This window comes from Paramormyrops kingsleyae, chromosome 17 (assembly GCF_048594095.1).
Source record: "Paramormyrops kingsleyae isolate MSU_618 chromosome 17, PKINGS_0.4, whole genome shotgun sequence".
NCBI lineage: Eukaryota > Metazoa > Chordata > Actinopteri > Osteoglossiformes > Mormyridae > Paramormyrops > Paramormyrops kingsleyae.
The window spans coordinates 19,643,270-19,669,346 of NC_132813.1; the positions used below are offsets into that span (position 1 = coordinate 19,643,270).

At 46.0% G+C, this 26,077-nt stretch overlaps 1 protein-coding gene and 2 long non-coding RNA genes across 7 annotated transcripts in view; 2 read left to right on the plus strand and 1 right to left on the minus strand.

Annotated features, from left to right (window-relative positions):
- LOC111851308 (cell adhesion molecule 1-like) overlaps nt 1–6,608 on the plus strand; it is a 133,233-nt gene extending 126,625 nt beyond the window's left edge. For all 5 annotated transcript variants that reach the window (XM_023826102.2, XM_072700981.1, XM_072700979.1 and 2 more), the window contains 2 exons: nt 6,235–6,363; nt 6,445–6,608. In XM_023826102.2, the coding sequence (XP_023681870.2) occupies nt 6,235–6,363; nt 6,445–6,563 (248 nt within the window). In that variant the 3' untranslated portion in view covers nt 6,564–6,608. The remainder of the gene's footprint in view (nt 1–6,234; nt 6,364–6,444) is intronic.
- Nucleotides 6,609–6,621: 13 nt separating this feature from the next.
- LOC111851366 (uncharacterized) lies at nt 6,622–11,096 on the plus strand. Its single transcript, XR_002840000.2, has 2 exons — nt 6,622–8,243; nt 8,345–11,096. It is a non-coding gene; the product is annotated as an uncharacterized lncRNA (long non-coding RNA).
- A 5,182-nt stretch (nt 11,097–16,278) lies between these two features.
- On the minus strand, nt 16,279–20,015 carry LOC111851365 (uncharacterized). Its single transcript, XR_002839999.2, has 3 exons — nt 19,951–20,015; nt 17,648–17,691; nt 16,279–17,375 (listed from the first exon to the last, which is right to left on the minus strand). It is a non-coding gene; the product is annotated as an uncharacterized lncRNA (long non-coding RNA).
- Between the last annotated feature and the right edge of the window lie 6,062 nt (nt 20,016–26,077).

The window sequence follows — 26,077 nt, forward strand, 5'->3', positions numbered from 1 at the left end:
CTGCAGTCGTTACCTCGGAGGGCCTCCATTAGAAACACGCCGGCGGCCATGTTCGCACATCGCGGAAGGTTTTTATTTAGAGAACTGCAGCACTTCATCGATCCGAATGCCGTGACATTTGGAAACCAGGTGTTTTTCGCTCTGTAGAAGCAGAACATGGTCAAGCCAACATCCCAGGATCCTATTTAAGTGCAATTCACTGGTGCTGTCGCCCGCAACTGATGCTCCTGCTGGTGCTTTTTTCCGGCCTAAGACAGAAAGTTAGGAATTAATCACGTTCCTTTATTCTAACATTGCCATTCACATAATGACCTATGGCTGCAAGGGATGATCAAAGGAAAATAATACACTTTTTGACGGGCTGGAAATAAGGTTGCGCCTGTTATTTCTCTGACAGGGAGATGGGTCTCTGAGGGACCAGCTCCAGCCCTTCATGATGTTCAGTGTCAGTTTTTCAAAATTCATTTTTTTCCCCCTCAGTGTTTAATTAGTTTTTACAGCAAGGTCATCTGGCTCCATTGCTTTCTTTGGGTTAATTTCATGAAAGCAGCCCACACGTTTAATGGGAAGCCGGCTCCGTCAGCGCGCTCTGTTCTTTTATGTATTCAAGCCGCTTCCGTCACACTCGGTCTGCCGCTCTAAACTCCGGTCTCGGCCTGCGTTTTTAGGTATTCTGTCCACCTTCCCTTCCTCGAGAGCACGTCTGCTTCAAGTTCCCAACTGCTTAATTGCTCTGGCTCTGAATGATCTCCTTCCTCTCCATTCTGTTCTGCTTTGAAAGCGGTGCCGGTCATTCTCCCTCAAAGCCTGGTTCCCTTGACATCTGCCTTCTCTTTACACGTAAGCCACTTCACTCCCCTAGTGTGATTTTTTTTTTTTCTTGCCCAGACAAAGATGCCACCACCTCTAGTATTCAGGCAGGTACCTCCATCCCCAGATGGAGCTGCTGATGATGACAATGATGAAAGTTATAATAATGAACTGATAAATAATAGAATAATTAATTATAATAAATAGCTAAATTGATCATAACTAGCCAAACATTATTAGAATATGTACTAATTAATGTACATAACATAATAATCAAACTTGCAGAAACACACAGCAGATAATATCATAAAGGGCGGCAAAGTGTTGCTCACTGGAATGGGAATTTGTGCCTGTGACTGGAAGCTCACTGGTTTGACTCCTGTCCGCAGAAGAATAGCCAAATGTTCACTGTGCTCTTGAGTAAAGGCCTTTAACCTTCCAAATGTTCCAGGGCTGTGTCAGCAATGTGCGTTTGCAGCCCCATACACCTCCCTGTTTCTGCACTTCCCGATTTTACCCGTTCCCAGATGGAGGGCCACAAATTTTGGGATGTCGCTGTATCGCTGACTAATTAATACTGTGGGAGATGGGATGATGCAAGGGTCCTGGGGAGAAGGTGGACCACAGGAGAGGTGTCGCCCATGTACATGGGTAAAGAATCGCTTCACCGAAAATGGGACATTAAGAAAATCAATTTCCAATTCTACGCAGTGGAACTCTTTTTATGGATTTAGTGCAAGTTACCGGATTCTCCTCCTTTCTCATATTAGACACATGGCAGGTTCAGTGTGAGGCCATCGGCTCCCACGTCACGCTTTAACTTCCCCACGGATCAGGGTAGATCACTGGAGGATAAAATCAGCCCCCCCCCCCCACTCCTGGCTCACACGGGACAGGAAATGCAGCCGTCATGCCTTATAACAAAATATTGCGTCGAGTATCAGCGAGCCGTTATTTAGAGATCAATAACTGACAGCACAGCTGCTCCTGCGCGTCACCGTCGTTCGAGACGTTAACGGCTAAAGATTCTCATCAAGGAACCGTACTGTAAGCATTTCCTTTAAAATGCTGAAAGGCAAGCTGGGAAGAAAAAAGGGTAACAGACCAGCGAGATAGGATTGTAATTGTTCACCAGGGGATACCATCTGATGCTGAATGTGTTTCATTTGAGGAAGTTATTAGAACTTGGCAGCCGACGCCTTAGTGATGGTTAGAAACAACAGCGGCCTTATCCCGAGGAAATGAAGTAATTGACTTTGAGAGCAAGATGAAGCAGACGAGCTAGCTCACTTAAGGCGCAGAACAGGGAAGCAGCGCTTCTGCATTCTTCAGCTGGGACTTGGAAAGGAGGATCCCTTCACAGGCAAACAAGCTGAGGGAGCGGTGAGGCTTCAGATGGCCAAACTGGCACTTCGTCAAAAGGTTCCCGTCCAGATACTGTAATTCCTTGCTCATCTTGTATGTCCTTTCATCAGCACAAATTAGCATACGCTCAGGCACGCTGTCACACAACTCCTCGTGGAGACGGACCGTAGCGAGGATCTTTCTGATGTTGGGGCAGCTCTGCTTTAGGTGAAAGGAACAGAAGAGGTTTTTTTTTTTCTTCCCCCTGCTAACCATAAAAGCTGATGTGTGAAATGTGAAACTCCTTAGCAGATGCATGGCCAGGATATCTTCTACTTCCCGAGCTACGTTGAAAGAAGGGGAACGTGGAGAGTCGTGAGCGTTTTAGAGCAGCCTGCTGTCTTTTGGCATTTCCAGGTGTCCCCAGCGCGCGATCTGGGTCACGATGAAGTGACGGTGAGGAAGTTATCAGGCAGGACATTGTTGTGGGAGACCATGGTTGGCCTGCTTGTCTTCACTAGGTTCCTATGCTCCACAGTTAACAACTCCATGAAGGGTTCCATCAAAAACCTACTGCAAGGAACTTAATCCAGAATCCACACAGGAGACGCAAAACGAAAGGGAACTGAATGCAGATTCTCCCAATGCTACGAGCCAGTTCACTTGTGGGTCTGGATGCACAGTGTGCTGCCATATTGCCCAAATCCCAAAGCCTGGGGGCTTTCAGAGACTTTTAACTGATTCTTCTCCCCATCTTTAGCTCTTTGAAGCAAATGTCACATGGATTTCTCCCTCACTTTTTATTGTTCCTAAATTGAAAAGTAGATTCTTTGAGATGCCTATTGTCTTTAGTTCATAATTCCCCTGCACGCTCTTTAAACCAGCAGGGGCTTAACAGATTCACGAGTCGAGTTGGAGACTTTTAAGGCTGGTTTTGAAGACTTTAAACTCGCCGATTCGAATCTAGACACATCCGCGCCTGTATACTGTGCTTCTGACAGATAAGAAAGGGAAGCGGGAAGAGACCTTTGTTATCACGTGGACGTCGTTCAGATCTCCGTATGGGAGCCGGGGCCTTGCACTCAGATGATAACAATAATGACAGCTGACGAGATCTGTGCCCCAAGTTGTTGTGAACGCAAAGCTAAATGATTGTGTACCAAAGCAACTTGGACGTAGTATTTAATTATTTTGATGTATTAAAATGGGCGCATTGAACATCAAAATGTTGATGTCAATATAATACTTCTTGCACGTCAAAGGAATTTAGAACATGTCAATTTAGGCCTCAAACACTATTTCACATTCAGTTATTCTTTTGATGGAGTTTTTGTTGGAATGTGTTTGATTATGAATGACATTCGGCGGGATGACATTTAGTTCAAGGTCCTCCAGGAATCTCTGTTTGAAAGGTGAGCGACGAGCACAATGGCTGAGGCAGTGTTTGTGACTGATTTGTGGTGGTGTTTGGACAATCATGCTGTGGCAGGATGCGTGAGTGACTTGTGGTTGTGTTCAGAGGGCTGTGCTGTGGCTGGATGCGTGATTAACTCGTGGTTGTGTTTGGCCAATCATGCTGTGGCAGAATGTGCAAGTGTCTCATGGTTGTGTTCAGAGGGCTGTGCTGTGGCTGGATGTGTGATGAACTTGTGGTTGTGTTTGGCCAATCATGCTGTGGCAGGATGCACGAATAACTCATGGTTGTATTTGGAGAACTGTGCTGTGGCAGGATGCAAGATTAACTTGCGGTTGTGTTTCAGGTCATCATGCTGTGGCAGGATGCACAAGTGCCTCTTGGTGATTTTAGCTGGTTTTATGCTTTTGTTTGTACCCCAATCCCCTTATACATCATAAACTGTCAGATCTGGCCTTTGACAGTGCATTGCTAATATGAAATCCTGATGGAGCCTGTATCCGTATTCATTTTACTTTAGAGAACTGTCTCCTTTCTTGCCTTCCCCTCATCTCCCATCAAAAACAGGTCGTGTCGACGGGAGATGAGCACCACGGAGATAAACATATTCTTCATGCAGAATGGGACCACCACCTCTCTTGGCTCTCTAACGCTCTCTAACGTCACTTATGGAAACCTACGCTTGATCAATAAGTTTCAAATATGATTAGGTTCTGGAGTTTTAAAGCTCTGCTCACAATTGGTGCTGGAGATATAAATCTTTCGTTTAAATGGAGTCTGTTTCTCAGTTCTAGACCAGTCAGACAAATGTATATTTTTTTTCCTTCCTCTTACCTGCCCGCTTTTACTTGGAGACATTGTACAGCGGCTGATTTATAGTCTGAGATGGAAGCTAAGAACCTTCCGGTATAACTCCACAAATCATGGGCGTGCACGAATATTTTACGGTTTGAGGCCCCGCTCTGTTTAAATTTCAGGGTATGCCCCGTACATCACTTTAATGGAACTGTCATGGGCATGATTCCACTAGGAAACCTAAGGGACTCTTACCACAGGTACCCAATGGGAGATTGGAAATACACACTAAGTACAATACAAATCCCCCATTCCTACGTAAAGGGGAGACTGTTTAGCTGTGGATCCAAGATGGTATGAGAGAGTTTGATATTGAAGGGGACACAGCTTAATAACTTAAATGCAAAGGTTTATTTTTGGGGGGGTTTTAAAGACAAATTAAAAACAGAGGGGTACACACTTCCCCCATCCCCTCTTGTTCCTACACCTCTGTGTTGATCCCTTTAATGGCGGCTTGGCCGGATCATATGAGAACGACCTGTTTTGCTTGATTATCGGCCTGGCAGGAGTCATACGTACTCAGTTTGAATGCCATTCATCATTCATGGCACGTTTCCGTTTCTTGTTGAGATGGTCATGAAGCGGTCGGGGTCATTTAAACGTGTGAACGGTGATCTGAAGCGAAGCCGTTAAGCACCATGAAGGTTGCTGGGTCTGCTCCCATTAAAGGCTCTGGGGCAGCATCGTGCCACCATGCTACGGAGCACCATCCGGCTGTACAAGCTGATATAACACAAAAGCAGCTTTACGAGCGGATAATGAGCCTATAATGTAAAAGTAGCACAATATCGCAGCAGGTGCTATGCTGAGCGCTGCCATTGTCTTTCAGCCAACAGCTCAATATTCATAAGCAGGGCAAAATGCATAATAATACATCAAGAATGTTTTACTCCCAATAAAATGGAAGAGCAGTTCATATAAAGAAAAAGCAATAGTCTGGCTTTAATGCAAGCACAGACAAATTAAATAGGTGGGAAATTATCTCGGATTGCTGGAGGGAGAATGTCACATGACGGGAGAAGGTGTGTTCTGATTGGAGGGCAATCAGAAACATGTGACCTTGGGATCTGGCAGTAAATGGCAGGTATAAGTTCATCCTTTTGAGGAGTAATAGGGATGAGGTGTGGATGGCACCAACACAGCACAACAATTAAGAACAAAATGGAAAAGCGGATGGGAAAATAATACCCAAACAGAGGCAGGTGAGGCTGCAGCAAAAAGAATTTCACCTAGGGATGAAAACAGGTGGGGTGAATTAGCACAGATATCATGGTCACCTACACCCCCCCACCAAAAGAAAACCAAATGAATTATAGACATCAGACCAGATTAAAAATAAATGAAAAAGCAATTAAATATGAAAGACAATTCCAGTGCGTGGTGGGTGAGTTACAGTTAGTCTTTACAGCAGTCAGAAATACTGACAGGCCCCTTATTTCAGCTTTACACCTAAATGTCATCGTGGCGTATCTGTGTGCTGCCATCTGCCTTTTCACCATCTCTGCGATTGTCTTCAGCGAGGGATAATGGAGGAATCATCCTTTCTGATCACGCCGGCGTTAACAGGAGACTCCCATTCTCTGTAGCGTGAGATAACCATGCAATCATTCTTTCTTGAAATTATCAAATGGCCATAACCACATTAATATGTTTCCCCCCTATATGCTAATTCTTTTTCTTTCTAATTTAGGATGTGTGGTTATTTTTATATGACTTTTTTGTTGATTTATCATCAAATCTCGGATGGAAGCTTCCAGAATACTTCCCGTGAGACTTGGCCTCAGCGTGACGGCTGCCACCTCCTCTTTCAGACTCGCGAGCGGGCGAGGGAGCACCGCAGAAGATGGACCACGCGGTGGTGGGTGGGGTGGTGGCAGTGGTGGTCTTCGCCATGCTCTGCCTGCTGATCGTGCTGGGCCGTTACTTCGCCAGGCACAAAGGTAAGAGCTGCGCCGTGGCCAATCGGAGGCGAGAGGCTTTCCCTGGGGGCGTGGCTAATACGAGGCCGCCCTTCCCGACAGGCACGTACTTCACCCACGAGGCCAAAGGGGCGGACGACGCGGCAGACGCCGACACGGCCATCATCAACGCTGAGGGTGGCCACAACAACTCAGACGAGAAGAAGGAGTACTACATCTGACCGGCCGGGCCTCCTCCTATCGGACACTGAGCTGTTTGGGGCGGGGAGGGGTGGGGAGGGTTGAGCAGGGTCCTGTGGGTGGGAAGGGGCGGACTTGACGATTTTAACTCCAGCCTGTGCATCTGAGAAAGTAAAGTGTGCTGGGAAAGGGGGGTGGGAAGGGTGGGGGGGGTTGGCAAGTTAGACTCGAGGGAAGAAGAGGGTTGGGAAACACAGAGAGAGACATCATCAGAAATCATCATAGACAGCTTTATCATTCAGCCCCCCACCCGGCTTGCTGGGTCGGGTTTTCTTTAGTTCAACCATCTGCAGAAAATTCTGTGCCTTGTTTTTTTTTCTCTCCCCCCCCCCCCTTTCTTTTTATCATCCCCTCCCCCGCCCCCCGTCATACTATAGCCTATTCCCAAGCTCTAGTCCTTCACATGTTACTGGTCTTGTGAAGTCAGATTACAGAACACTTGTGTGCACTGCATTCTGGACCCCCCCAGCCCCACCCCCTGCCAGACGGTACCAGATTCCGCCGGGAGCTGGGTCCCTGTGCCGCACTCTGATGAAGTTTCTCTGAAACCAATACAGAAAGGCTTCGGTGCGTTGAGAAGCTGTAGTTAACATCAAAACATCTCATTGGCTTTCATGGTGGAGGCCAGAGGAGGTCCCATGTCAAACATGCTTGCTTTTTTCCCCTCCAGTTTAACATGGACTCTTTTAAGACATTTTTTTTTTCAAAAGAATCACCAGTGTAAAGTGTCCTACGAGTTTCCGCCATCCAGAATAACCACAGAAATAACCACATTTTTGTTTTAGCTGCAGTGAAGTTCTCTGTTCAAATTGGATGTTTTTTTTTCTAAAAAAAAAAATGCTGTTCCAGTTTCTCAGATTGTATGAAACCTAACAAAGGCACTGTGGTTACAGCAGTGTTTGTGTGTGTTTATTTTAGCATGTGTACCAGCCCTGGGACTGGCAAACAGCTTTCTTGTATAGGATTGTTGAATATCATTTTTTCCATTGGTCTTCCTAACTGACAGACATTTTTTATCAAATACTTGTACACAGATATGAAACCACCGACAGTCTGAAGATTTGACAGCTACCAAAAGCAGTTCCAAAAAGTACAGTAGTAACCCTCAGGACATGTTCTTATTAAAAAAAATAATTAAAAATCCATTAAAAACAGTAAAGTCAAATAAAGGATTTTGACTTGATTTTTTCCCATCATTAGCACACTTTAATTACAGAATAACAGGTTAAAAAACACTGCTTTTTCAGTGTAATCCTCGCCATTCTCTAGTAATATAATTATACAATGTTTTATTCTAATATTGTAATGTCTTTTTCAAAACAGGCAATATATTATTTTATATATTTATTTGGAGTTAGTGTTGCATCTTAGTCTTTAACTACAGCCAAACAGTAATATATTTTAATGTAAAATAAAGTTTCTATCAGAATATGTTAAAATCTTAAATACTGAATATTATTCCCAACTTTAAACTCATTCCTTTCTATGATACCATAAATTTTATTACTGTAGTAATTTTCCTGCTTTTACACTGCTGACTACAGAGCAAATCATACGTGTTCAGTAATATATACAGTAATTAACTATATTCATTTAACTCTATTAGCTTCAGCAAGGAAGACCAAGAGGACATACCCCTTCCTGCTTCTGTAATGCCATTGGTACGTTTCTGTGACCATGAGTATGCCTTTCCCATCCCATGGACATATCTCTCTCTCCACATACCATCAACATACGATAAACACACTTTCTCTGTACATAGACACACCCTCACCATAGCATGAACATGCCTTCTCCGTACCATGGACACACCCCTCCTTGCCACGGGCCCGCCTTCTCCATACCATGGACACACCCCTCCTTGCCACGGGCCCGCCCTCTCCATACCATGGACACACTCCTCCTTACCACGGGCCCGCCCTCTCCATACCATGGACACACCCCTCCTTGCCACGGGGCCGCCCTCTCCATACCATGGACACACCCCTCCTTGCCACGGGCCCGCCCTCTCCATACCATGGACACACCCCTCCTTACCACGGGCCCGCCCTCTCCGTACCATGGACACACCCCTCCTTGCCACGGGGCCGCCCTCTCCGTACCATGGACACACCCCTCCTTGCCATGGGCCCACCTTCTCCATACCATGGACACACCCCTCCTTGCCACGGGGCCGCCCTCTCCATACCATGGACACACCCCTCCTTGCCACGGGCCCGCCCTCTCCATACCATGGACACACCCCTCCTTACCACGGGCCCGCCCTCTCCGTACCATGGACACACCCCTCCTTGCCACGGGGCCGCCCTCTCCATACCATGGACACACCCCTCCTTGCCACGGGCCCGCCTTCTCCATACCATGGACACACCCCTCCTTGCCACGGGGCCGCCCTCTCCATACCATGGACACACCCCTCCTTGCCACGGGCCCGCCTTCTCCGTACCATGGACACACCCCTCCTTGCCACGGGCCCGCCCTCTCCGTACCATGGACACACCCCTCCTTGCCACGGGCCCGCCCTCTCCGTACCATGGACACACCCCTCCTTGCCACGGGCCCGCCCTCTCCGTACCATGGACACACCCTTCCTTGCCACGGGGCCGCCCTCTCTGTACCATGGACACACCCCTCCTTACCACGGGGGCGCCTTCTCCGTACCATGGACACACCCCTCCTTACCACGGGCCCGCCTTCTCCATACCATGGACACACCCTTCCTTGCCACGGGGCCGCCCTCTCTGTACCATGGACACACCCCTCCTTACCACGGGGGCGCCTTCTCCGTACCATGGACACACCCCTCCTTGCCACGGGCCCGCCCTCTCTGTACCATGGACACAGCCCTCCTTACCAGGGGGCCGCCTCCTCCATACCATGGACACACTCCTCCTTACCACGGGCCCGCCCTCTCCATACCATGGACACACCCCTCCTTGCCACGGGCCCGCCCTTTCCATACCATAGACACGCCCCATGCTCTCACCGTACCCCTTACTGTACTACACGATTAGCCTCTCTGTGCTTCTGTGATACCAAGCTGCCACCGGATCTTCCTACGTTTCCTCTAGTAAATTTTATTTTAAACTGCCAGAAATGCCAACAAAACAGAGGAATACCTTTGCAGCATTTCCAGCGTGTCGAAGGAGGGCTTTGTCGCTTAGTTTTCTCCGTCGACGGCGAACCTGTAGGTCTCCGTGACGGATCTCCCGCTTGACTCCCCGCTTCCGTAAACATGACACCAAGGTTAATGTCCTCTAAACATTCTGCTTAAAAGCAAGGGAATGTAGTAACATTCACTATTTTGTTTTTGTTTTGTTCTTAATTTCCAAAATGAATTCTTTGAAACGAAGGAGCCACTGCCTTAAAAAGTAATGTATCATGGCTTTTACACTATAAGAAAACAAATCATTTGTCTCCATCTCCATTTCCTCTGTTCACATGTGACAGTGTAAATTGAGCCTATAAAGGTATTTTCACATACGATTTGAGATTATGTGACATATTTCATAGTGATTATTATTCGTCTTGAGTCAAACGTGTGCCAGTCTCTTCTTAAGCTGAATATTCAGATTTTATTCTCTAAACACAGTATTCATTATTTAAATGCTGGCGATCTGTTGATAATAGCAACTGCAGACAGGGTGAATACGTTTGGTTTTATATACCAAACCCATTTTGGTTGCATTTAACAGTTTCATAGCCACAGCCAAGACTATCTGGGAACAGAATGGATCTTAGAAGTTGTGAAACTAGTTTCTGCCCACTGCACTAAAAATGAGCGTTGGCTTGTTTGAAAATGAAAACAGTCGGCAGGATGAAGCCCACAATGTACAAGACAGACTATAAAACAGACATTTCCACAGACAATTTAGTAGACGGATGACAGAACTGGCTGCCAGTTTTTTCTCCACTGTTTCTTCCCTCCCTTTCTGTATAAGCGGTGTTATTGAGGGTGCTGGAGGACCGGCCCGCGTGCCGCATTTCCTCCGCGCCAATTCAGCCAGCTCCACGGATCTCAAACAGTATGTCTTGCATCTCAGGTAGAATGCAACGTTTCCACCCCACTCACCAATGAAACGGAAATCGCAGAATCACGTGGCAGAAGTTCTGGGTTTTAGTTGTACATGTTTACGTGTTCTTGGAATACAGTGCACTGTTTTAAACGTGTTGAGTATTACTTTGCATAGACCTAGTTCACAAAAGAAAGACTCCAGTCGTTCTGTGATAGAGACAAGCCGGCTTGCTGTGCTACAATCACTAGAAAGGTGCCACGTCCTGGAAGCTCGGGGCTGCTGAGGGTTTTTGGCCCAGGAAAGTTGGCCCTTCATGAGGTTTAGGTAGATTCTGTCTTTCTGCTGTACTTGGGCAATGTTACTGTGTATTAATGATGAAAAAATATCAACATGTTCCCATACACATTTTGTATTGGTTCATAAAAAGACATTTTTACAAAAAAAAAATAAAAAGAGAGAGTACTTGTCTTAATAAAAGAGTTATTAATGTTCAAAGTACATGTTGTTTGGCGTTTTTTTTTTTATTTTTTACACTAACCGGTGGGTTTTCTGTGATAGAACTTGGGAGACATATTCTGAAAGATTTATAGAATATCTAGGACAGGTGGAATGTGGTCACATCCCAGAACTACCTTCTCATGGCGCCTCATTGTGAGAGAGCGACTTATGGTCTGTGCTTGAATGGAAACTCCGAGAGGGGGGTCTGGGACTTTTCCTGACAGGGGGACATCAATTCTTCAGTTGGCAGGCCTTTTACCCAGGTGCTGGGAGGTCAGTGACACCATTACCAGCAAGTCAAAAGTGCTTTCAGCATGTACTGCTTCAAAATGTGAATTTAAAGGAAACGGCCGTAGACCCCCCCAGGACATCGGACTGACTAGCAGTCGTGACAATAACAGACTGAAGCAGACACTCTGAAAGTCACCAAATCCTGCTTCTACTCATCGTGATTAACTCTGGTTCCATCCAACGGCCACAGGCCTCAGATTAACCCTCTGAATTTGGAGGCTGGTTGCAGATACGTCCTTCAAGCTGGAAGAGGAAATCATACAAAAACGGCATGTAGTGCCTTACGTTTTCATCGTGAATGCTAAACTCACTGCTGGTTAGGGCTCAGAAATATAATATTGTGCTTTTCACACAAACCCAACGATTTACAGAAATACAGAGCCCATGTCTGACACCATCAGGAACCGTGACTGAATGTGGCTGATAAATAAAAATGTATTAAAATGCATGTGAAAGAGCCACAATTACAGCTCCTGTCTGTATATTTTCATCAAGAAAAAAAGTTTGATTTGCACAAAAAAAATACAAAGCCGTTTTCACACCTCAGCACCAGAGCTATCAACAAAAAACCTTTTTGTTGATTATGGAGGCAATTCTTATTTAACAAAAAAGTACATTTTAAAAATCCACGTGAGGCTTTCATTCCAGCGACACCACACACTAGCATTAGCTTCCAATTTAGGCACACAAAGCACAGCGCTTCCCCCATTAATGGACCAAAAAAGCACTTAGTCGACATTCCCAGCCACACAAAGACAGGAGGGTGGGCATTTTGGCCTGGTTTGGGTTTTCCATACTGTAACACAAGCATATCCTAAACTCACAGCCTGCCATTGGGGGATTTACCCACCTTATCTCAGGCTCCCTGGGACCTTCATCCCACAGCACGTGGGCAAGTAAATCTACTGACAAAAAAGAAAACTTTCTATAGATCCGTTTGCATAGAGAATACATGAAAACAGATTTCCGCACCGGCCGTCGAGACGGCCCAGGTCGGTTACGGGTAACATCAAAGCCAAAACGTGACCCTGACAAAGCACAGCACCCAAACCCTCCTCTAAGGGGCACCATTTTATTTTTTCTTTACCATTTTGACCTCCTGAATCTTTCCACTCCATGATGGTTTAGAGGGGACATATTCTGCTACTTGGCTTTCCAATCTGCCCTGACTCCTGCCTGAAGCATTGTGGGTTTGTCACCTGACAGGCTGGACTGGGTAACCTGGCTGTAATTCTGTAAGTCACACCTTACAGGTTGACTGTGTAACCCGGTTGTAATTCTGTAAGTCACACCTTACAGGTTGACTGGGTAACCTGGTTGTAATTCTGTAAGTCACACCTTACAGGTTGACTGGGTAACCTGGTTGTAATTCTGTAAAGCACACCTTACAGGTTGACTGGGTAACCTGGTTGTAATTCTGTAAGTCACACATTACAGGTTGACTGGGTAACTTGGTTGTAATTCTGTAAGTCACACATTACAGGTTGACTGGGTAACTTGGTTGTAATTCTGTAAGTCACACCTTACAGGTTGACTGGGTAACCTGGTTGTAATTCTGTAAGTCACACATTACAGGTTGACTGGGTAACTTGGTTGTAATTCTGTAAGTCACACCTTACAGGTTGACTGGGTAACCTGGTTGTAATTCTGTAAGTCACACATTACAGGTTGACTGGGTAACCCGGTTGTAATTCTGTAAGTCACACCTTACAGGTTGACTGGGTAACTTGGTTGTAATTCTGTAAGTCACACCTTACAGGTTGACTGGGTAACCTGGTTGTAATTCTGTAAGTCACACATTACAGGTTGACTGGGTAACTTGGTTGTAATTCTGTAAGTCACACCTTACAGGTTGACTGGGTAACCTGGTTGTAATTCTGTAAGTCACACCTTACAGGTTGACTGGGTAACCTGGTTGTAATTCTGTAAGTCACACATTACAGGTTGACTGGGTAACTTGGTTGTAATTCTGTAAGTCACACATTACAGGTTGACTGGGTAACCCGGTTGTAATTCTGTAAGTCACACCTTACAGGTTGACTGGGTAACCTGGTTGTAATTCTGTAAGTCACACATTACAGGTTGACTGGGTAACCTGGTTGTAATTCTGTAAGTCACACATTACAGGTTGACTGGGTAACCTGGTTGTAATTCTGTAAGTCACACATTACAGGTTGACTGGGTAACTGGGTTGTAATTCTGTAAGTCACACATTACAGGTTGACTGGGTAACCTGGTTGTAATTCTGTAAGTCACACTTTACAGGTTGACTGGGTAACTTGGTTGTAATTCTGTAAGTCACACCTTACAGGTTGACTGGGTAACCTGGTTGTAATTCTGTAAGTCACACTTTACAGGTTGACTGGGTAACTTGGTTGTAATTCTGTAAGTCACACCTTACAGGTTGACTGGGTAACCTGGTTGTAATTCTGTAAGTCACTCCTTACAGGTTGACTGGGTAACCTGGTTGTAATTCTGTAAGTCACACTTTACAGGTTGACTGGGTAACTTGGTTGTAATTCTGTAAGTCACACATTACAGGTTGACTGGGTAACCTGGTTGTAATTCTGTAAGTCACACATTACAGGTTGACTGGGTAACCTGGTTGTAATTCTGTAAGTCACACATTACAGGTTGACTGGGTAACTTGGTTGTAATTCTGTAAGTCACACTTTACAGGTTGACTGGGTAACCTGGTTGTAATACTGTAAGTCACACATTACAGGTTGACTGGGTAACTTGGTTGCAGTTCTGTAAATTGGCAGCACTCCTGCTCTCCTGGTGAGGAAATGAATGATGACATCATGCTGCCACATCACCTAGGGCCACCAGCTGCGACAGGTGTCCTTGGAGACGCTGTCACGGGTGCCGACCTGCAGGTCCCATTACTGCGGCCCGTGAGGCACAGTCGTGCTTAGAGGTGTGTGTTTCCGGCATATATTCTATTTGCACATTGCGTCAGCGGGCACCCACACAGACGGCAGCGCCGGGCCCAGGCGTCCCCCGTCACTGCCGCAGACTGGCAGCTCTAACGAGAGCCCTGTTTATCTTCCCTAACGGCGTCACACCAGCCTCATCTTATTTGTGGGAGATGTCATATCGCCACCAAAGGTCCCAGACAATTACGAGCAGGAGTTAATAACGTAAAGCCCTGAGCAGAAGCACGCGAGCCTCATACTGCACACGGCGTCGCGTCGCCCCGGTCTCTAGCTAACACGCTTACAGGGAGGCCGAAGAATTCGAAACGCCTCCTGAAAAATGGCCACCTTAGTTTAAGGCTCCACAGTCCCAATGCTTTATCAAAGCTTAACGGAACCTGTGTTAATCCAATATCTTCCCTTTATCTTATTTAGTATTGTCAAGTTGTAATTAGTTTTTAAATTAATTAGGGTTTTAATTAGAATCTAATTAATGCTCTTACAGGCTTACGAGGGAAGGCTTGGGTCACTCCTCAGGAGAGTACCATTGTTACACTGTAGTTTGAGTCACATCCTTAATTGTCGAAGGCTCACATTTTAGGCGATATACTTGATTTCTATCCTGGCGATGAAATTAAATGTTTTTATATCATGGGCTGGATTGACATTTAATTTGTTCTGCATAGAAATGGCACTATTCCAATTATCAAGGAACAATGAGAGATATCTCACTCTTAGAGCAAATTACAGGAAACACAGTTCTTTCTGGGATCTTTCTGACAGTTGCTTAAGCCTTAAACTGATTTATATTATGTTTCTGTCATCCTTGGGTGTTTTTAACCTCTCAAGCACACACTGCGAAGATACCCTATTGTTGTCAGTGTGAAGGTCTGCCCTAGCAATCTTTTCATTGTATCTAAAACTTTTACACTCAGATTAAACTATTTACTCTCCAATAAACCCTCAAAATGTGCTTATAAACCAATCAACAAAAAAGGTATTTTTTTTCTGAATGCTTAAAAAAAGCCCGGAATGAGATTATCATATTGAAAGTGACTGATAACGATGACATGTCTGCCCCCTGGCCTCAGCTTAGACTGAACGGATGTCTCAAAGTGACACTTACATGCTCTCAGGCCCTGACTGCCGTCTCCATGGAAACCACCATTCCGAATCCACCGCTGACCGAAGTCCACAAGCTTTCTCATTGCCAGCCCCATATTAGTAAAGGCCCCATGGCTAGCTTATCCTAGGTGTTCCCAACCTTTCGATGACCACGGACCGGCATGCACTGTGCAAAGGTTTCACAGACTGGTTAAACTCAAACGGGGGTGGGAATGAAGTGCTGGCAGTCGACTGGGAGGGGTAGATTTACTAAGTTTAGCCATTTCCATTAATTTAATTTATTAATGTGATAAAAACACCAGGGTTCATTCAAAATAAAAATGCAACTTGAAAATATAAAGTTTATTTTTGGAAATTTGCCTTCCCCTCCCCCAAACCCCCAGTGTTTTGCAGCAACCCAGTTGGATACTAGCACCAGACCGGGAGCTGGGAACCCCGGGCTTATCCTTTAGAGATAGTGGGACCATAGGGCTGGTGATCCTATACCAGTGGCTATTCCATAGCAGGGGAGCGTGTCCTCTGGGAGTGGCTATTCCATAGCAGGGGAGCATGCCCTCTGGGAGTGGGTGTGTCATAGCAGTGGGGGGCATGTATTCTTGGAGTGGGTATCGCATAGCAGGGGGCGTGTCCTCTGGGAGTGCCTATCCCACAACAGGGGGCGTGTCCTCTGGGAGAAGTTATCTCATAGCAGGGGGCGTGTCCTCTGAGAGTGGCTTTCCCACAGCAGGGGGCGTGTCCTCTGGGAGAAGTTATCTCATAGCAGGGGGCGTGTCCTCTGGGAGTGGCTATCCCATAGCAGGGGGCGTGTCCTCTGGGAGAAGTTATCTCATAGCAGGGGGCGTGTCCTCTGGGAGTGGCTATCCCATAGCAGGGGGCGTGTCCTCTGGGAGTGGCTTTCCCACAGCAGGGGGCGTGTCCTCTGGGAGTGGCTATCTCACAGGCAGGTTGTTCCTCTATGGGTGGAGGTCATAGTATATTGCTAATCTTTGGGGAGAAGTACTCCCACAGTACTCCCCCAGTACTCCTGTCAGCTAGAAGAGTTAGCAGAAATTCACTTCAGCAAATGTTCTTCTGTCAGACAGCCATTAGGCCCAACAGGCCTTTAATGTCACACGCTGCATATAATGTAATACCTGAACAAAGTAATATAATAAAGGCCATTGGGTTCACAGAGGATGTTAAGGCTTGATTGACCTGCTTTAGCATAACCCAAAGGAGGTGAAGAGACAGGATTTGTTCTCTGGATGTAGGTAAAGGTACCATTCATCAACATGCCTGTAGCCAACATCAGTAGTAATTTATAAAGTAAAAGTTAGAAAATATTAATGTGATGCAAATTTTCAAGCATGTTGGCATGATGGCAAGCACTGTACAAGGGTTCACGGTTTCTAGGAAGTGGCTGCAGTGAGTAGTAAGTAGCGCATTTCAATCTACTTGCGATGAGCAGGGACATTTCAAGTGTTCCTGGCAGTCATCCTAGAACACAGACACGGTGCTCCCAATCCGCACTGGCCATCGGCAGAGATGTGGGCTGACTCTGCCTGCATGCCCTGTACGGTGCCGGTAATCTCTCTGATCGGCGGGTTGGCACACCATGCGGACACACGGCGAGGGTGGGGCGCAGGCTGTGCTGCCACGCTGCAACACGGGCCAAGGAGCAGCGCTTCATGCATACGTTTGAGGCTATGTCAGCTATAGCAAGGCCTGTTTGCCCCCCCTGTGTTATAAACCTTCGCAACCTCTGTCCTCTGTAATCCGTGGAAAACCACATACCCTCCTTCACCATCTCTCCATCAACATGTACTGTATGCATTGGCTCACCTGGGTTCTTGCAGGGGCTGGAGCTCCCTCTAATGGTCGACTGACCACCAGGAATATCACATCCTCTCCACAGATGAAAAATCCAGCTCACTCTTCTGCGGTGAGAAATCTAAACCTCTGTCACCTTCATCGGAGTCCACAGATGGCCAGAAGTGATTAGGAAAAAAAAAAATATGGAGCATGTGGTGTGAAAAAAAATCTTGACCAGACTAAATGTCCCTCTCTAAGAGGAAGTTCTTCACCACAACTGCCAGAACTTCTTCAGGAGAGACACCTATAAAAACATGTTCACAGCCTGTTGCACTCAGAACAAGTACAATGGCATAATATTAATTGCTATAGTTTTAGCTAAATTGTGAGGAAGTTTTTTTTTTTTCTTTACACATTATTACTTACTTCACTCGAGTCTCTGTCTCCCTGATGTGGTCACCTGGTCAGGTCTATAGAGATCGGTGTCAACCATGTCAAAATCAGACAAAAGCAAGCGATCACACATGGAAAGACCAGAAGATGGAATAAAACCGACAGCGAGCTGCATTATTTCACATGACAGCGTACATGTCTTGCTACCGAATTTAGATAATTGCTGTCAAAGTTCAATGAGGAGAGAAAAAAAAGCTTCCCCCTTCAGTAGAAATCAAGAAGAAATTAGCCCAGCCAGATGACTAAAGACCTTTGTATCGGCATCTTGTACTTTACATAGAAGTCCCAAATTAGCCATGTCCTGGGAAACAATAGCAGACATTTATCAGCGCTGGTCACGTCTGCCTTGCTCACCATCAGCCATTAATGCCCGCTGACATACTTGGCGATAAACTATCGAGGTGATTTATGTTCTCCTTCTGTCCCCCACTGTAAAATTAAAATTTATTTTAATCTCGAGCCAAATAATAAAGCACCGGCCTCACACGGTTCTGAAACTGACACCCAACGCCCTCCAAGATGACCGTGATCTGCTGAGTTCAACCACATCCCCAAGGCAGCTGTATGAATCTCAAATACCCTCAATGGTCCTGAGATGGAGGACTCGGTTGCTGCATTATGGACTATAATGTGCTTCAAGGGGGAAATTTACCATGCCTGCCTGCCCTGGAAAGAAATAACATTGTCCAACATTAATACCAGAAAGCAACAGCATGCATTTCAGCCCAGACCTTCAAGTACTCCTGTTAATCAACCTCAAAGTACAATTGAATCGTTTACCAGCTGTGGGGAGCAGAAGCAATATTATAGACAAAAAAAAATTATGTTCAAATATTGCTTTTGTGCTGAAAAATGCATGTCACACCACAGTATGTCCCAGCAGATACAGTAAATGGGCAACAAAGAGCAATTTGCACCAATGAAACATGTATATGAATGACAAATACCACATATGTGACTTTCAATGATGACACCAGTGTGGAGCTGGGCTGACTCTCAATTGGTGCCTTTTGAGAACCTGCCCGCATTTCCACAGGTTTAAAAAAAAAAACGGAACAGTAACGTTACATAGGCGGAAGTGAGAGTACAGTACTGAGATGAAGTGTCCTCTTGTTCTTCCACATTGTGCCCTTTTATGCAGAATATTGTTTCTCTTATATCAGGCCGAATTGTTTGTATATTTCAACTTCACAATCAAACAAAAAGGGGGGTGAACTGTCATTGGAGACATGGGGTAAGAAAATGCTTTACCTTTATCTATGTTTTTTTTTTTTTACTTTTAAAGACACTACAAGTTACGGATGGAAGTTTGATTTTAATAATAACATCAAGCAGCATTAATAATTCACAGTGAATGCTCTCAAAATGACAGTCATATAACCTTTTTCATTTTTTTTTTTCACCATTGATTTGACGGTGATGTAACATAATTCGAATTAGCCGCAGGAAACCTTCATGCGATGCTCTGGCAAATACTTTTACTGATGTTAATGTGACAATTACTGTGATTATTATTATTTTTTGTTTATTTGTATGCTGTAGCCAGTCCTACTTCCGCTGACCTTATGGTTCCAAGTTCTTAGACAAACTTTACCATGGTATCATGCTGGAGCTGTTTTTTTCTGGCTCCAGGGTTATTTTTCTTGTGGTGGAGACACGTGGAACCAGTTCCGAATCGGGAAAAAGTCCAGCAGCAGCACAGCATTGGTGGAAACGGGATAATAATCATGTACTTATGTCAGATTAATACCTGTATGATCCGGCAAAGAGAACCGACATCTCAAGGAGAGGTAACTGTACTGTAGACAGTCAGTAAATGATAGAGCAGGAGGGAGATCATTCTGTCTCTAAGCTGTCAAGTGATCCTGACTGAAACACACGGGCGCTCATACGTCTATGAGAAGAAGCTCAACTTGCCCTCCGATTCCAGCAGCAAATGTGCTGTATATGTTAGCTCTCATGGACTGCGCTAGTCATGCACGTTCATGCATACTTATCTCGCTATAGCTATATAGAAAATTTGATGATCTATGAGGTATTATGCTGGCTTGATTGAGTAGTCTTTTTATAGTAAAAAATAAATATGTGAACCATTCGCTGTTTTAGAATTATGTTTATATTGCAGAAGTCGTCTTTTTATTTGAATACAATGCTGACTTGAAAATCTGACACAGATATTAGTAGCACAGTTCTGCTTTTAAGGCAAACTTAAGGATATCAGATGCAACCTGCTTGTGAAGCTCTACGTGGGGGCAGGGGGGGTGGGGGCAGGTTACCGGGAGACGGCTGATCCTCCTCGATGCAGCCAGGTGCCGGGAGGAGGTGGATGGTGGGGGGGGGGGGGGGGGACACACGTCAGTCTGGCCTGTGGGCAGGGGATTAGACAGGAGGGGGGAGGGGGGAGGAGAGCTTTGTCAGCACACCATGTACACAACGGGGCATGTCAGGCCAAGACATAATGAATGCCTGCTTTAATGTGGAAAAAAACCCCTTAATGTCTCTCATTATTTACCTCCACCTGCAGGGGGGGGGGGGGGGAGTGAGAGAAACAGAGCTAGCACATAATTATTACATTTCTCAATTTAAAATTGTGTAAAGCCCTTGCCCCACATCTCTCATGGGCAACTCCTGTGATGAGGACACAGGGAGATCTATCCAGAGACGCACTCACTAACCATCTTGCCATTTTCCCCCTCAATATAATCTAATGGTGTCCAGAGCCAACACAACAGTTTAGCCTGTGGGCACAGAAGGAACTATTAGGAATAACTAGTGTTTGAATAGGGCCCATTTAAGAAATCTTTATCAGCCCTGATAACCGTCTCGTGGATTATTTCACTTGAGTTCCCCAGTAAAAATGATTTTTATCGTGGAAAAGTAATTAGCGATGCCAAGAGAAAGGCCTGCCCGCATTTCTAAGGCTTTCTAACGTTAAGCAAGGCTCAGTATATAGACAGCAAGGCCAGCTCCTTTTTCTTTTTTTATGGGAATGATTACGATGCATTCCATGTAGTCGAGAGGATCTCAACCTTGTGATGCTCTCGGCGTTCACAGCTGAAAGGACCTGAAATGGTGAGGAAGACCCGGAAGGACAACGGATACATGTGCTGGAGTGGAAGATCTGTGACCCCAAGCATGGGGGCTGGGGGGTGTCTATCTTAAATCCAAGCTCTGCTTCAACACCAACTGGATCTTACATGCTCGTTTCCCCTCCCCACTGGCTTTTAAAAAATATACCTCATACTTAGCAACGCACCTGTGGTGTGCATTATCTTCCTGGTGTAAATGGTCTTTTGCAAACAAACTCAACCGGATGAGACCATTGCGAATGCCTCAGAAGGAGCTGTGCACATTAACGATCAGGATTCTGCCGCTGCTAACCAGGATTAGCAATATGTCACTGGGAAACATTTATATTAGCGACCCAGGTTCAGCATTCTGCCCTAGGAAGTTTTTGCATTGGCGCCCCAGGATCAGCATTCTGGGCAGTTTTTATATTAACGACACAGGATCAGCATTCTGCCACTGGGCAGTTTTTATATTAGCGACCCAGGATCGGCATTCTGCCACTGGACAGTTTTTATATTAGCGACCCAGGATCAGCAATCTGCCACTGGGCAGTTTTTATATTAGCTACCCAGGATCAGTGTTCTGTCACTGGGCATTTTTCACACTAACAAAGCAACGTATCACTGAACATTTTTGAACAATAAGCTGATTGTCATGGGAAGCAGCTTAAAGACACTGTAACAGACAAAGCAACGCCTTAAATAAATCCTTGAAAGGACATGCAATTAAAGTATCTGCATAAAGCAAAATCATTCCAGTTTCTTGTTGGGTCCTAATTTATTAAAACGAGAATAAAAGATTAATTAAAAGTGGTCCTTGCATTAACGATCCCTCATCAATATCGATTTCTGTGTAGTGTGCTGATCTGTTGCATCACACGGACAGAGAATGTCAGGCCCTCTTCTTCTCCATGGTTAATCAGGGCTGCTAAAAGCCAACTGGGAACAATGGCCCTCTGATCAAAGTTCACGCGGCTTCTGGCTGAGGCGGCCGTAAAGGTCACACGGACCTCACCGGCCCCACTGCCGCCACGGGTCCCTCGGCCCAGACAGGGCTACCTCTGAGCGGCAGGCTGACGGGGGTCATTAAAGGTCGACGGGACCTCATCAGCATGACCAAAGCGGCAGGGTGCTCACCGCCATTGGGCGGTCACGCTTCTGATGGCAGGCCGAGGCTGGAGGCTTTGGGTCTGGCCGTGACTGATGCAATCATCAGCAGTACCAGGTGTCAAGTTTCATTGTCACATGTGTTTGTGTGCCACAGTTGCAGCTTAGGGGACAGGTGCATGAGGGGACAAAAAGCAGTGCATCATGGGAGAGGAAGGTAGTACAATATAAGTATTGGTGAACAATAAATAAGCATTAAATAGCCAATGCAGTACGAGGATAAGGATGTGCAAATTGATACCAGTATGCTGACAAAGTGCAGAAATGTGGTATATGAACAGTAATGTGCAAATGGGTATGCAGTCGGGGGATGGATGCCGGTCACCGGGTGTTTAGCGGCCTGGCGGCTTGGGGAAAGAGGCTGAACTGCTGGTGTGGGAATGTGAAGAGAGGATACTGCAGGTAACACATTCTCAGAGTAAAAGTACCGTAACATATATGGTCAAAATGCCTCTGAGACTGCTGACAGGTCAAAGGTCGCCATCTTGAACTCCGGAGGTAAGTTTTATGTCGACCTTAAGCTCTCAAAGCACATTCACTCAAATGTCTCAAATTGCATCATATTACATGGGATGTTAAATGTCGATCATTATGACAACATTTTCAACAACATTTTTCCCCACTCTTTTTGAAATCAATGAATGTTTTTAACTTCTATGTTAAGAACTTGCTTTTAGCAATTAGCTGTTTTATTTCCTTGCTGTAAAAATCTGTGATTTTGCGAAAAATTCGCCCGTGTAAATACTCATAATAACTTCCATTTATGATATGAATTTCAAAGAGTTCTTCTACAATGCTGGAAGAACTCCAGATAAAATCGGCATTAGGCAAAGCGATTGTACTGCCTTGTGCTGAAACTAGTGAAACTTTCGCTGGTACTAGTTTTCACCAATTTTCCTTCTGCAAACATTTATCCCAAAATGTATCCCAGATTTTCATTTTTCATGATTGTTGATTGTTGTGTTAATGTATGTATATCAGTTCACATAAGACATAGTATAATGTAACAAATGAGTGTACGTATTATATGTAAAAAATACGTAGTAGCTGACTGTAGTACTTATGACTTCATGCTGTATCCATTTACTATTTATACTCCTATAAATACTGCAGTAATTATTCGTCAGCATACCCAAGCATCCCTTTGTTTGCTTCTGAAAATTGCATATGACCGCCTTTATGTGACTGTTTATAACTAGATTATTATAATGAGAAGTGGGGCAGCCACAAATGGTTTGACCTATATGGTTTTATTTGCTTTCATATGATCATGGTTTTATTCTCTCTGAGAGAAAGAAGCATGAAATTATGAAACAGTATGAAAAAGTTAATGTAATAAAGGGAGACTGATGAGATAAAACTAATTAATTCTCCTCCATCGTTCAGAAAGAGCAGAGGAAATTTCTGGTGTTGAATCTGCTACAGACAAGAGAATCTTGCAGAAAGAATAAACATGGACATGAATACAGGTGATCTGGAGTGTCAGAGCAGTTCCACAGTAACTAATGATGAGTAAGTAATAATCACTAAATCACTAATAATCACTTAAAATATGTAATGTGGTTGAAAGAATGAGCCTTTGAAATTAAGCTCTGTTGTATTAATGTGAAATCCATCCAGAGCCTATGGGCACAAGGCAGGGAACAACCCAGGATGGGGCACCAACCCATCACAGGGCACAAGGCAGGGAACAACCCAGGATGGGGTGCCAACCCATCACAGGGCACAAGGCAGGGAACAACCCAGGATGGGGTGCCAACCCATCACAGGGCACAAGGCAGGGAACAACCCAGGACGGGACGCCAGCCCATCATAGGGCACAAGGCAGGGAACAACCCAGGATGGGGCGCCAACCCATCATAGGGCACAAGGCAGGGAACAACCCAGGATGGGGCACCAACCCATCATAGGGCACAAGGCAGGGAACAACCCAGGACGGGACGCCAGCCCATCATAGGGCACAAGGCAGGGAACAACCCAGGACGGGGCGCCAACCCATCATAGGGCACAAGGCAGGGAACAACCCAGGACCCAGGATGGGGCGCCAACCCATCATAGGGCACAAGGCAGAGAACAACCCAGGACGGGGCGCCAACCCATCATAGGGCACAAGGCAGGGAACAACCCAGGACGGGGCGCCAGCCCATCATAGGGCACAAGGCAGGGAACAACCCAGGATGGGGCGCCAGCCCATCATAGGGCACAAGGCAGGGAACAACCCAGAACGGGGCGCCAACCCATCATAGGGCACAAGGCAGGGAACAACCCAGGACGGGGCGCCAGCCCATCATAGGGCACAAGGCAGGGAACAACCCAGGACGGGGCGCCAGCCCATCATAGGGCACAAGGCAGAGAACAACCCAGGACGGGGCACCAGCCCATCATAGGGCACAAGGCAGGGAACAACCCAGGACGGGGCGCCAGCCCATCATAGGGCACAAGGCAGGGAACAACCCAGGACGGGGCGCCAGCCCATCATAGGGCACAAGGCAGGGAACAACCCAAGATGGGGTGCCAGCCCATCATAGGGCACAATGCAGGAAACAACCCAAGATGGGGTGCCAGCCCATCATAGGGCACAAGACAGGGAACAACCCAGGACGGGGCGCCAACCCATCATAGGGCACAAGGCAGGGAACAACCCAAGATGGGGTGCCAGCCCATCATAGGGCACAATGCAGGAAACAACCCAAGATGGGGTGCCAGCCCATCATAGGGCACAAGGCAGGGAACAACCCAAGATGGGGTGCCAGCCCATCATAGGGCACAAGGCAGGAAACAACCCAAGATGGGGTGCCAGCCCATCATAGGGCACACACACACTCACACACCAGTCATTCACACATGCACACCTATGAGCAATTTGGTAACTCCAACTAACCTTTTTTGGACTGTGGTGGGGAAACTTAAGTACCCAGAAGAAACCCCACAATGACACAGGGAGAGCATGCAAACTCCACACACACAGAGCCAAAGCAGAGACTCGAACCCTGATCCCAGAGGTGTGAGGTAACAGTGCTACCCACTGCACCACTGTGCCACCCCAAATGTGAAATCATATGTGAAAATATGATTCTAAGCATGAGTAACTAAAGACTATTTCTTCCCGGGAATGATATTTCAGCTGTTCCACGGTGGATGTGAACATAAGTACAGAAGTTATGGCATGCAGAATACTCTTTATGGCATACAGAATATGCATTAAACCCTTTCATGTTTTGAAAAGATCAAAAGAGTTTTTTAAGACTGAGAGACTGAATACTCTTGCTGTTATTGTACCAGTGGACAAAGAAGAATTTACACTCGGGGACTGACAGTCGATGCACATTTTTCCTCCCTCCCAGTTCCCTACCTGGGGAGTAGAGGAGCATTCTGGCAGTACCACTACTGAGAAAGTACAAAACAGAGTTGCCTCTTTGTTGTTTGTTGACGTGTTGAATGTTTATCAAAAAAATATAAGTACATGCATAAGACATACGTCGCAACACTTTATATTATGGTAAGAAATAATGAGCATTAATTTCTTTTAATTGCAGGTCACTGGCTGTGATGTCTGAAAGGGACAGGAAACCAGCCCCTTTGGAGAGCCAGTCATCACTGTGTTTGCCTGGCCGTTCCACACCAAGCAGCAGGGGCAACAATGTGGAACTGGATCCGGCTGTGGTGGAAATGCCGCATGCTGTGGTGGTCAGATTAAGGGGATATACTGACATGCCCAGCAGACTGCCAGGCCCCGCAGAAAGCGGCGAGGAGGAGCCGTCGGTGGAGAGAGTGAACCGGGGGGACGTGCTCTCAAGCCCCCCCCCCCCCCCCCCCCCGCCTCCTACACTGCTATGCTCTGTGAAATACCACCGATGTCTGAGGTTACCTACGCACAGGCTGAAATCAACAAGCAGATCGGCCACAATACCAAGGCGGCTCTGGCAGCACAGTCAACATCCAGTGCGAAAGTAAAGGGTTCCCCACTGGGAGGGAATTTGGGGGGGGGGCCAACAACCCCGGACCCCGCACTCTAGGCTGCCCCCGGCTGATCGGCACTTTTTTTTTAACGACAAAACACATAGATCTAATGTCCACTCCAAACCATTTATTTAACAATTTTGGTTAAATTATTATAATCTATAATAATATATTGGCATAATACCCCCTCCCACTGAATGGCTAATTT